Genomic DNA, 13,049 nt, shown 5'->3' on the forward strand with positions numbered 1-13,049 from the left:
CAGACAAAAATCTATGCCCTTTTGGAGAGTTTATAGCCTAGTGGAAAGAGAAGAAAAAAAGAAAACCCATAGTAAGTATGCAAATTATATAGTGTTTTACAAGTTGATGAGTGCTATCAAGAAAGAAAAAGTAGAGCAGGTAAGAGATAAAAGGGAGTTCAATTTTTTTGTTTTAAAAAAATTTTACTCTGAAAAATTTAAGATATATAGTCGCAAGAATGGTACAAATATGCTCTTGCCCCAGAATCACATATTGTTAATGTTTTGTCATATTTACTTTAAAATTCTCTCTCAAGAATATGTAACACTTTATGAATTTGTGTGTCATCCTTGTGCAGGAGCCGTGTTAATGTTCTCTGTGTTGTTCTAATTTTAGTGTATGTGCTGCCTAAGTAAGCACAAACATTGTACTTTTAAATAAGGTGGTCAAGTTAAGTGTTCGCTGAGAGATTGGCGTTTTAGGAAAGTCTAGAAGGGAAAAAGGGAAGTAGCCATGCAAAGAGGAAGCAGTGGGATATGAGAATGAGGAGAGTGGTATAGCCAGATGGACCAGCTTGTATGGAGTCCAAAGCAGGAATCGGTAAGAACATAAGTTTGATAGGAAAAAGTGAGGTGGGGAGGTAATAGGAGGAGGGTACAGAGGGTAGAAGGGCTCGTAAACCATTAACGGAGATTTTATCCAGGTAAAATCAGGAGCCACCAAGGAGTGCTGAGAAGTAATGTGATCAGATTTCTTTTGTAAAAGTATTTTACTGACTGCTGAATTGAGAGGAGCACAATGGCATCTGGAGTATCAGGCTGCTACAAGAATTCACGCTTAGAGATAACATGATGGTGGCTCAGATCAGGCAAGTAGATGTGGAGGTGGTAGGAAACAGTGGGATTCTGAATATGTTTTGAATGTAGAGCCACCAGGAGATGGTGGTGGATTGTATGTGCACTGTGAGGCAAAGCATGAAGTCAAGGAATTGGTGTGAGTAACTGGCAAGATGGGATGGGGAAGACCTTTGACGGAGTAAGGTTTGAGAAAGATCTAGAGTTCATTTTGGTCAGAGTAAGTTTGAGATGTCTGTTAGACTACTAGGTAGATATGTCTGGTTGAATATGCCAACAAATCTGAAGTTAAGAAGAGGTCTGATATTCGCATATGTGTATGGGAGTAATTGGCATAGAGGTAGTATTTAAAGTCATGAAACTAATGAGAACTCTAAAGGAGAGAGCAGAGGATGCTAAAACCTGAGCCCTGGTACTCTCTAAGAGGACAGGGAGAGGAGGAAAATGGAAAAGTTTAGACCAAGAAGGAATAATACATGATACAATCATGAGAGTATCAGTTCAGTTCAGTCGCTCAGTTGCGTCCAACTCTTTGCAACCCCATGAATCGCAGCACGCCAGGCCTCCCTGTCCATCACCAACTGCCGGAGTCCACACAAACCCATGTCCGTCGAATCGGTGATGCCATCCAACCATCTCATCCTCTGTCGTTCCCTTCTCCTCCTCCCCCAATCCCTCCCAGCATCAGGGTCTTTTCCAATGAGTCAACTCTTTGCATGAGGTGGCCAAAGTACTGGAGTTTCAGCTTTAGCATCAGTCCTTCCAAAGAATACCCAGGGCTGATCTCCTTCAGAATGGATTGGTTGGATCTCCTTGCAGTCCATGGGACTCTCAAGAGTCTTCTCCAACACCACAGTTCAAAAGCATCAATTCTTCGGCACTCAGCCTTCTTCACAGTCCAACTCTCACATCCATACATGACCACAGGAAAAACCATAGCCTTGACTAGATGGACCTTAGTCGGCAAAGTAATGTCTCTGCTTTTGAATATGCTATCTAGGTTGCTCATAACTTTTCTTCCTAGGAGTAAGTGTCTTTTAATTTCATGGCTGCAATCAACATCTGCAGTGATTTTGGAGCCCCTGAAAACAAAGTCTGACACTGTTTCCACTGTTTCCCCATCTATTTGCCATGAAGTGATGGGACCGGATGCCATGATCTTCGTTTTCTGAATGTTGAGCTTTAAGCCAACTTTTTCACTCTGCTCTTTTACTTTCATCAAGAGGCTTCGTAGTTCCTCTTCACTTTCTGCCATAAGGGTGGTGTCATCTGCATATCTGAGGTTATTGATATTTCTCCCGCCAATCTTGATTCCAGCTTGTGCTTCTTCCAGTCCAGCGTTTCTCATGATGTACTCTGCATAGGAGTTAAATAAGCAGGGTGACAATATACAGCCTTGACGTACTCCTTTTCCTATTTGAAACCAGTCTGTTGTTCCATGTCCAGTTCTAACTGTTGCTTCCTGACCTGCATACAGATTTCTCAAGAGGCAGGTCAGGGGTCTGGTATTCCGATTTCTTTCAGAATTTTCCACAGTTTATTGTGATCCACACAGTCAAAGGCTTTGGCATAGTCAGTAAGGCAGAAATAGATGTTTTTCTGGAACTCTCTTGCTTTTTCCATGAGCCAGCAGATGTTGGCAATTTGATCTCTGGTTTCTCTGCCTTTTCTAAAACCAGCTTGAATATCAGGAAGTTCACAGTTCACATATTGCTGAAGCCTGGCTTGGAGAATTTTGAGCATTTCTTTACTAGCATGTGAGATGAGTGCAATTGTGCAGTAGTTTGAGCATTCTTTGGCATTGCCTTTCTTTGGGATTGGAATGAAATCTGACCTTTTCCAGTCCTGTGGCCCCTGCTGAGTTTTCCAAATTGGCTGGCATATTGAGTGTAGCACTTTCAGAGCATCATCTTTCAGGATTTGAAACAGCTCAACTGGAATTCCGTCACCTCCGCTAGCTTTGCTCGTAGTGATGCTTTCTAAGGCCCACTTGACTTCACATTCCAGGATGTCTGGTTCTAGATGAGTGATCACACCATCGTGATTATCTGGGTCGTGAAGATCTTTTTTGTACAGTTCTTCTGTGTATTCTTGCCACCTCTTCTTAATATCTTCTGCTTCTGTTAGGTCCATACCATTTCTGTCCTTTATCGAGCCCATCTTTGCATGAAATGTTCCCTTGATATCTCTAATTTTCTTGAAGAGATCTCTAGTCTTTCCCATTCTGTTCTTTTCCTCTGTTTCTTTGCATTGATCGCTGAAGAAGGCTTTCTTATCTCTTCTTGTTATTCTTTGGAACTCTGCATTCAGATGCTTATATCTTTCCCTTTCCCCTTTTTTTTCACCTCTCTTCTTTTCAGAGCTATTTGTAAGGCCTCCCCAGACAGCCATTTTGCTTTTTTGCATTTCTTTTCGTTGGAGATGGTCTTGATCCCTGTCTCCTGTACAATGTCACGAACCTCATTCCATAGTTCATCAGGCACTCTATCTATCAGATCTAGGCCCTTAAATCTATTTCTCACTTCCACTGTATAATCATAAGGGATTTGATTGAGGTCATACCTGAATGGTCTGGTGGTTTTCCCTACTTTCTTCAGTTTAAGTCTGAATTTGGTAATAAGGAGTTCTGAGCCACAGTCAGCTCCTGGTCTTGTTTTGCTGACTGTATAGAGCTTCTCCATCTTTGGCTGCGAAGAATATAATCCATGTGATTTCGGTGTTGACCATCAGGTAATGTCCATGTGTAGAGTCTTCTCTTGTGTTGTTGGAAGAGGGTGTTTGCTATGACCAGTGCATTTTCTTGGCAAAACTCTATTAGTCTTTGCCCTGCTTCATTCCACATTCCAAGGCGAAATTTGCCTGTTATTCCAGGTGTTTCTTGACTTCCTACTTTTGCATTCCAGTCCCCTATAATGAAAAGGACATCTTTTTTGGGTGTTAGGTCTGTAGCTCTTCATATAACCGTTCAACTTCAGCTTCTTCAGCATTACTGGTTGGGGCATAGACTTGGATTACTCTGATACTGAATGGTTTGCTTTGGAAACGAACAGAGATCATTCTGTTGTTTTTGAGATTGCATCCATGTACTGCATTTCAGACTCTTTTTGTTGACCATGATGGCTACTCCATTTCTTCTGAGGGATTCCTGCCTGCAGTAGTAGATATAATGGTCATCTGAGTTAAATTCACCCATTCCAGTCCATCTTAGTTCACTGATTCCTAGAATGTCGATGTTCACTCTTGCCATCTCCTGTTTGACCACTTCCAATTTGCCTTGATTCATAGACCTGACATTCCAGGTTCCTATGCAATATTGCTCTTTACAGCATCGGACCTTGCTTCTATCACCAGTCACATCATAGCTGGGTATTGTTTTTGCTGTGGCTCCATCCCTTCATTCTTTCTGGAGTTATTTCTCCACTGATCTCCAGTAGCATGTTGGGCACCTACTGACCTGGGGAGTTTTCCCTACTTTCATCAATTTAAGTCTGAATTTGGCAATAAGGAGTTCATGATCTGAGCCACAATCAGCTCCCAGTCTTGTTTTGTTGACTGTATAGGGCTTCTCCATCTTTGGCTGCAAAGAATATAATCAATCTGATTTTGGTATAGTGTTCCAGAATTTAAATTTAAAAAAAAAGTGATTTAATGAAGAGGGAATGATTTACTGATATTAAGATGCAGACTTAGAATTCCTTCATGCTCTCTTCCTTTTATTTCCAATTCATTTCCTTTATACCTTTTTTAAAAAAATATTTATTTTTATTTGTTTACTGATTTGACTATGCCAGGTCTAAGTTATGGCATGCAAGATCTAATTCTCTGACCAGGGTCAAACCTCGGTCCCCTGAATTGGAAGCATGGAGTCGTAGCCATTGAGCCAGGAAAGTCCTTTGTATAAACTTATCTGGTTATTGTCAATTTTTCTTCAGATCTCAGCCTTGATGTGTATATCTGTTAAGAAGCCTTCCAAAACCCCAGATCTGAACACTGTCCTTCTTATATGTTCCACTAACATCTGCCTGGTACATTCCCTGTAGTGTTTCTTGAAAACTGCGTGTGTTCTATGTTATTGTATATCCAGAGCCTTCTGCAATATCTGCTCCACATAAACATGCAAGTTTTTTTTTTTTTTTTGAATACATGAAAAAAAAGAAATTAAGTGAATGTTTTTTAACTGTAATTCTTTACAGAGCAAATATTCTATTTAAAATAGTTATTTTCCCTGGGATTTAGCCCTGAGGCAGACATGGAGCGTTCTTGTGTTGAAAAGAGAGTAAAGACCCAGATGTGTTACCTCAGCCGCTAGCTACATGTTCTTGTTTTATCTTTTTGGTCCACATTATCCCAAACTTTGAGAGTAATTGTTACGTGCTAAGCCAGTGTGTTTGTTTTTCCAGCTTTTAAAACTGAAGTTTTAATTTTGAAATCTGTAAATTCATAGCTGTTGTGAGAAATCATGCAAAGAAATAATGCAGGTACAATCCTGTGTACGCTTTACCCAGTTTCCTGCAATGGTAGTATCTTGTAAAATTGTAACACAGTATAACCACCAGGATATTGACACAACCAAGATGGAGAACATTTCCATCTAATGGGGTCCCTCATGTTGCCTTTCTAGAGTCACAATCTGTTCTTTCTTTTCCCCACCTTAACCCTTGGCAACTACTAATCTCGAAAGGCAATGCCAAAGAATGCTCAAACTACTGCACAATTGCACTCATCTCACATACTAGTAAAGTAATGCTCAAAATTCTCCAAGCCAGGCTTCAGCAGTACATGAACTGTGAACTTCCTGATGTTCAAGCTGGTTTTTAGAAAACCAGAGATCAAATTGCCAACATCTGCTGGCTCATGGAAAAAGCAAGAGAGTTCCAGAAAAACATCTATTTCTGCCTTATTGCATATGCCAAAGCCTTTGACTGTGTGGATCACAATAAACTGTGGAAAATTCTGAAAGAAATCGGAATACCAGACCCCTGACCTGCCTCTTGAGAAATCTGTATGCAGGTCAGGAAGCAACAGTTAGAACTGGACATGGAACAACAGACTGGTTTCAAATAGGAAAAGGAGTACGTCAAGGCTGTATATTGTCACCCTGCTTATTTAACTCCTATGCAGAGTACATCATGAGAAACGCTGGACTGGAAGAAGCACAAGCTGGAATCAAGATTGGCGGGAGAAATATCAATAACCTCAGATATGCAGATGACACCACCCTTATGGCAGAAAGTGAAGAGGAACTACAGAGCCTCTTGATGAAAGTAAAAGAGGAGAGTGAAAAAGTTGGCTTAAAGCTCAACATTCAGAAAACGAAGATCATGTCATCCGGTCCCATCACTTCATGGCAAATAGATGGGGAAACAGTGTCAGACTTTATTTTTTTGGGCTCCACAATCACTGCAGATAGTGACTGCAGCCATGAAATTAAAAGACACTTACTCCTAGGAAGAAAAGTTATGAGCAACCTAGATAGCATATTCAAAAGCAGAGACATTACTTTGCCGACTAAGGTCCGTCTAGTCAAGGCTATGGTTTTTCCTGTGGTCATGTATGGATGTGAGAGTGAAGAAGGCTGAGCGCCGAAGAATTGATGCTTTTGAACTGTGGTGTTGGAGAAGACTCTTGAGAGTCCCGTGGACTGCAAGGAGATCCAACCAGTCCATTCTGAAGGGGATCGGCCCTGGGATTTCTTTGGAAGGAATGATGCTAAAGCTGAAACTCCAGTACTTTGGCCACCTCATGCAAAGAGTTGACTCATTGGAAAAGACCCTGATGCTGGGAGGGATTGGGGGCAGGAGGAGAAGGGGACGACAGAGGATGAGATGGCTGGATGGCATCACTGGCTTGATGGATGTGAGTCTGAACTCTGGGAGTTGGTGATGGACAGGGAGGCCTGGCGTGCTGCGATTCATGGGGTCGCAAAGGGTCAGACACGACTGAGCAACTGAACTGAACTGATGAACATCTAGTTGTCCCAGCACTCTTTCTTGAAAAGATTATTCATTTTCTCTTGAATTATTTTGATACCCTTGTCAAAAATCAGCTGACTCTAAGTGTTTAATTATGAAGTCTGAAATTCTAATCGATTGATCTGTCTATCATTATGCTAGTACTACAGTGACTTCATAGTAAGTTTTACAACCAAGTAGTGTAAGTACTTCTTTTAGAAAGATAGTATCAATGGGAAAGTGCTTTCTAAAAGTGTTTTTCTTTTGAGTATTAAGTAAAACATTCCTTTTCTATTAATTAGATTATACCACTACATTTTTAAGTTTTTTATGCATTCAGGTACCTATTAGAATTATTAGTGAGCCAGCTCATAATTTTAATTTAATTTTTTCTAAATATTTCTGTACTGTTTCAGAGTTCTTCCATCTTCAAATAAGATAATTATTTTTTCTCTTGTTACTCTATCAGAGCAGTTTTTTATTAAGATTATTTTAGTTTCATTGTTTATTTTTACTAATAACAGTACCTGATTCAGTCCTCATAAAAGTTGCAATCTGACCTCAACATAGTGGATATTTTTTTTTCTTGGAGTATTTGTTAAATTTTTTTACAATATTAAAAAGCAAAGATAATAGGTAGTAAAATGATTTTTGTATATTTTCCTTAGCTCCTTGCCAGTGTCCATCACTAAAACATGGTATCCCTTGTGCCACTTACCCTGAAAGGTTTCTAAGCCCCTATTCCTTCTGGAAAGTAGACATGACTCTTTCTGCTGGTACTACCCTTACCAGAGTAAATTTTACTTAATCCCAGTGGTTTTGAATTTTTACTTTCTAGGTTAAAGACTGAAACGGGTATATATGATTAGCAAAATCTATAGGTGTAAGGCAAGCTGGGAGAGCAAGAATCTGTTATTTCCAGCTTTATTTTTAGAAGGTGATACCTGACTCCCACTCATATATGTAATTAAAGGGAATTTCTAAATATACCAGGGGTCCCGGATATTGGGTGGCTACAAAATATGATATAGGTTTACTATCCCAAGTTGACTCCCAATACATATCCACCCTTGTTCTCTCCCTAGAGTTCCAGATTGATGTATTTTCAAGTCTGTTTGACATATCCACTTCATATCTTGTGATCATTTCTAACTGTATATATTCCTAAAAGATCTGTTGATTTTTTTTCTTCCCAATCCATTTGTTCGTTAGCCTTTAAGTAACTTGTGCAGCCTCTCAGTAAACTGCATAACTCCATCACACTGAACGTACACCTTGATTTCCCATTTCCCTCATTTTCCCCGTGTACTCCATCAGAAAGTCCTAGTAGCTTTACCTCTTGAGAGATTTCCTAAATCTCTATAGTTCCTTTGTTAAGATGATTTTTGCCATGTGCTTTGCAGCATGATAAAGAGTTTCATACTTTCCCCTTCTTTGAGCCATTTTTCTATTTATTCAGAGTTTTGTTATTATTGCTGACAAGGTACTGGGGGTGCTGACTCAGTGTTGCTTCTGAGAACAGATCTGAATTATAAATCACCTCTAAATTCAGTCACCATTGAGGCAGTATGGGCTTTGTGGACTGGCCAAGTCTTATAAGAACATTTCTCACTGCCTTTCTATTGACAGCTTTATCCTCATCTGGTAGTTTTTGAACTATAAGTCAGATTGTGTTCCTTCCTTGCTTAAAACTTCCCAGTGATTGCTATCCAGTACAACTTTTAGTGAAGAATAAGTGTTCAGTGTATGTGAACCATTCAGTATGATAGCCACTAGCCATATGTGGCTGTTGGGAATTGAAACATGGTGGATGGAGCTGAAGAATTTAATTTTTTATTTTAATTACATTTAAATAGCTATATCTGCCTAATAGTGTATTTGGCAACACATCTCCATTGACTTACCTTCATTCTTAAAGTGGAATCCAAAGTCTTTATGACAGCCTTCCGTGATTTGACATTTGCTTATCTCAATAGCTTCATCTCATGTCGTTCTGTCCCTTGGTTTAACCTCATTGGCCTGCTTTCTGTTTCTAGAAATCACTAAACCCTTTCTCAAATTAGGGTTGTTTCACTTATTCTGTTCACCTGGAGTGCTCTTCTATCACCTTTGAACCTGACTGGTTCTTTCACATCCTTTAGACTGTAGAGCAAGCATCACCTAAGAGTGGACTTTCCCGGTCAGCTTGCCTAAAGTAGCTATTACCCTCTTAAGGTCCTTCATAATACTTGTACTATATACTGTAATTAATCTCCTTGTTTATTTGTTTATTTTCAGTCTACCCCTCAAGAATGTAAGCTCTGTGGGGGTGTGATCTTTGCTTCTCTAGATTATGGCATATTGTACCTATTTGTTAATAATATATATTTGTCAAATTCTTGATATTCTTAAACATTATACACAGAGATTAATTACTTTTTTAGGGGAGTGGGAGGCTAAAGTTTATAAGTCTGTAAGTAATTGATAATTAAAGCAAATTTGTTTTTTAAAATGAAATGAGGTTATAAATAGATGAAAGTTGCAATCTAAATACAAAGTGCCATATTAAAGAAGCTTTATAGTTCAGTGATTTAATAGGATTTTTTTCCTTGCAGAGTTCTCAGAATTTGAAGATATATGAAATTTTTATGTTAGAAAATTAAAACTATATCTGTGGAAACCCCTGGTGAGAAAGGTGCTAATCAGGCTATGTTTATACTGTGGATTCAAGTGGTTGAAGAATTCATTTTAATATTTTAAAATCAATCTCGTTTAATAATATTGAGTTAATTTAATAATTATACATTTGAAGTTAGTGTCTTTGTATCTTATCATTTTTAAAGTGCAATTTAGAAATTCCCTGGGGGTCCAGTGGTTATGACTCTCCACTTTGACCGCTGAGAGCCCAAGTTCCATCCCATCAGGGAACCAAGATGCCACAAGCCACATGGTAGGCCCAAATAAACAAATAAATAAATGATAAAATTTAATTTGACTTCATTCTTAGAAAATCTGATATAATGTGAAGATGAATATCTATAAAAGGATCAACTATAAAAGGAATTTCATCTTTCTGTAACAAATTCATTCCTATTTTAAAAATGATATATTTCATTATATATTTCTAGTTGATTTATAACTTTTCAGTAATACATTTATTGCTTATAACAGGGGTTATTGTTACATTATGGCTCAACTATTAATAGAAGTACAAATGAAATAGAAAATGCTGGTCCCTAGACAGTGCAACAAGTAATTGCTTTTGGATTCAGTGCTTTGAATTTTCTTAATTGCTTATTCTGAGAACATGATTTAACCAGTTTATATCTGGTATAACAAGACTACTAATAAGTACTTTAATATTATTATTTATCTTTAATTTTCTAATACACTTAGTAATATCTGTTTCCTTCACCGCTTCCCTTGTGATTTTTGTTTTGTGTTTAGGATCATCATGTCCAGAGGTCATAGCATAAAAAAGTCTCTTACACCTCAAATTTCTTATTCGACAAGTGAATCTTACGAACAGCTGGATTTTTTGCCTGACAAACTAAGAGCAAAGCTGCTTCCTTTCCAGAAAGATGGCATCACTTTTGCCCTGAGAAGAGATGGCAGGTAAATACTTTTTTCAAGACATGGTAAAATGATAAATCTGTCAAGTGTGTGTGTGTGTATAATTTTTTCATTGTTGTTCAGTAGCAAAGAGTCAGATGTGACTGAGTGACTGAACAACAATGAAAAAAATTTTTTGTGTATACGTAGTCTTCCCATTGATTTGATTTTTTTTTTTTTTTCTGGATCATGAAATAATAGCTAGATCCTGAATAAGTAGAAACAAAAGCTTTAGGGGACATTTTTGGTTTAACTGGGAAAACTTCCAACTGGACTGTATTAGAGTGATGTTATCAAATTATAGATACAGTGATGGTATTATAGTTGAACAGAATAATGTTTTTGTTCCTGGGAAATGCATGATAAAGAATTTGGGGATAAAGAATCCTGCTATCTAAAGCCTATTTTCTACATTTTCCCAAAAGGGAAAGGCGTGTATTTGTTCAGAGAAACTTTGAGGGGTCAGCCAAAATATTAACACTGTGAACGTTTGAGTGGTATTATAGTGTGTCCATCATATTATTCTTTTTGGCTTTTACATGAGAATTTTCCAAAAACAGAAATTGATGTTTTTTCATGCCTTAATAAATCTTCTTTTATCTATATCTGATTTTATTTTTCTCTTTGTGTTTGGAGTACTACAGTTGTACTATAATTTATGCTATATGATTTACTTTTTATTTATCCTGTTTAGTATTATACATTTTTAATGTGGGATTTGTGTCATGTTGATTCTGGGAAGTTTGCAGTCTTCAAATATCGATTCTCACTCATTCTCTTCAGTATCTTCTTCTGCTACTCCAGTTAGACTTATACTTGACCTTTTCTCTATCCTATGCTTCCATTAATGTCTCATTATCTGTGTTACATTATGGTTGTTTTTAAAAATCTCTCATATATATGATTGAATTATTCTAATCTATTTACTCACATATTCAGTTTTTAAAGACCTTTTTAAATGATGAATAAAGTATATGGAAAAGCATGTGCAGATCATAAACATACAACTTGAAGATAGCCATTCACCAAAATCACAAAGTAGAACATTACCCGCATCCCAGAAACCTTCCTTTTGCCCTCTCGCAATCCCTATTGGCTCCCTCCTTTCCAAATGTAATCACCATCCTGACTTATTTTGCCACACATTACTTTTACATGTTCAACTGTATTATTGTAATCACCCAATGGACATAGTTTGGGTAAACTCCAGGAATTGGCTATGGACGGGGAGGCATGGAGCGCTGCAGTCAGTGACAGAGTCGGACATAACTGAGCAACTGAACTGAACTGGATTGAATCATCCATTTGTAGTCTTTTGTGTCTGACTTTTCTCATTCACCATCACTGCAAGATCCTTCAGTATTGTTGCATGTAGTTATAATTGGTTCATTCCCATTGCTGTATAAAATTCCACTGGGTAAATATACCATAATTTATTTATTCATTGTACTGTTGATGAGCACTTGGGTTGTTTCTAGTTTGAGGCTTTTAAAGATAACAGTGCTGTGAACATTCTTAGACTATTGGTAAAAATATATACACATTTTTATTGTTCATACATTAGGAAGAGGAATCATTGGGTTATAAATATTCATATATTCCACTAAGAAGATGCCACCTGTGTTAATCTGTCAGTACTATCAAAATGAAGTATTGACTGTGGGCTGGACAATGGTTAAACAACTGAAACTTACTATTTTCGCAGTTCCTGAGTCTAGAATTCCAAAATCAATATGCTGGCGGAGTTGATTGCTTCTCAGAACTGTGAGAGGAGGATCTGCTCCAGGTCTCTCTTCTTGGCTTTGTGTTGGATATCTTCTGCCAATGTCTTTTCACATCATCTTCCTTCTATTTGTGTCAAAAATTTCCCATCTTCTAAAGGTATCAGTTATAACTGGATTCAGGCCCACCTTAATGACTGGATTACATAGGCAGTGACTCTGTTTCCAAATCAGTTCACATTTTGGGGGACTGGGTGCTAAGACTTCAACATATGAATTTTGGGGTTACAGTTCAACCCATAACTTGACCATACATTTTTCAAAGTGGTTTTACTGATTTATACTTGTGTCCCCAGTGTGAAAGAGTTCCATTTGTACCACCAATACCTTGTTTTGCTTAGCTGTAATTTCATTTTAGGTATTCTTGTAGGAATATAGTGATATCCACTGAATTTTCATGTACACTTTTCTGATAGTAAACGAAGCTTGACAGCTTTTCATAATGCTTATTAGCCGTTCGGATATCCTGTTCTGTTAAGTGCTTGTTCGTGTCTTATCCATTTTTCTCCCGGGTTATCTGCCTGCCTTTTTCTTACCATTTTGTAGAGACTTATCAGATTTATATTCTGGATGAGTCTTTTGTCAGGTATCTGTGTTGCAAATGATTTTTCTCAGGCCATGGCTTGCTTTTACACTCTCTTAATGATGCCTTGATAAGCAGACATTCTCATATTTAATTTCCTGTTAAATATTCTTTACTGGTATTGTGTTTTATGGCTGACGCCTTTTGTGTCCTATTTAAGAAATCTTTGTCTACTACAAGGTTGTGAAGATACTTTCCTGTTTTCGTCTAAAAACTTCTTTGTCTTACGTTTTTACATTTAGAATGACAGTCTACTTGGTTTTTTGTTGGTTTGTTTGGCTGCTTGACTTGCAGGAACTTAATTCCTGG

General features: G+C 37.8%; 1 protein-coding gene and 1 non-coding gene across 2 annotated transcripts in view; one reads left to right on the forward strand and one right to left on the reverse strand.

The window, feature by feature from the left end:
* ZRANB3 (zinc finger RANBP2-type containing 3) overlaps nucleotides 1–13,049 on the forward strand; it is a 289,988-nt gene that overhangs the window by 17,295 nt on the left and 259,644 nt on the right. Inside the window, exon 2 of the mRNA XM_068969046.1 lies at nucleotides 10,212–10,379. Within this exon, the coding sequence (XP_068825147.1) occupies nucleotides 10,219–10,379 (161 nt within the window). The 5' untranslated portion in view covers nucleotides 10,212–10,218. The remainder of the gene's footprint in view (nucleotides 1–10,211; nucleotides 10,380–13,049) is intronic.
* LOC138077242 (U6 spliceosomal RNA) lies at nucleotides 294–400 on the reverse strand. Its single transcript, XR_011144706.1, has one exon. It is a non-coding gene; the product is annotated as a U6 spliceosomal RNA (small nuclear RNA).

This window comes from Capricornis sumatraensis, chromosome 3 (assembly GCF_032405125.1).
Source record: "Capricornis sumatraensis isolate serow.1 chromosome 3, serow.2, whole genome shotgun sequence".
NCBI lineage: Eukaryota > Metazoa > Chordata > Mammalia > Artiodactyla > Bovidae > Capricornis > Capricornis sumatraensis.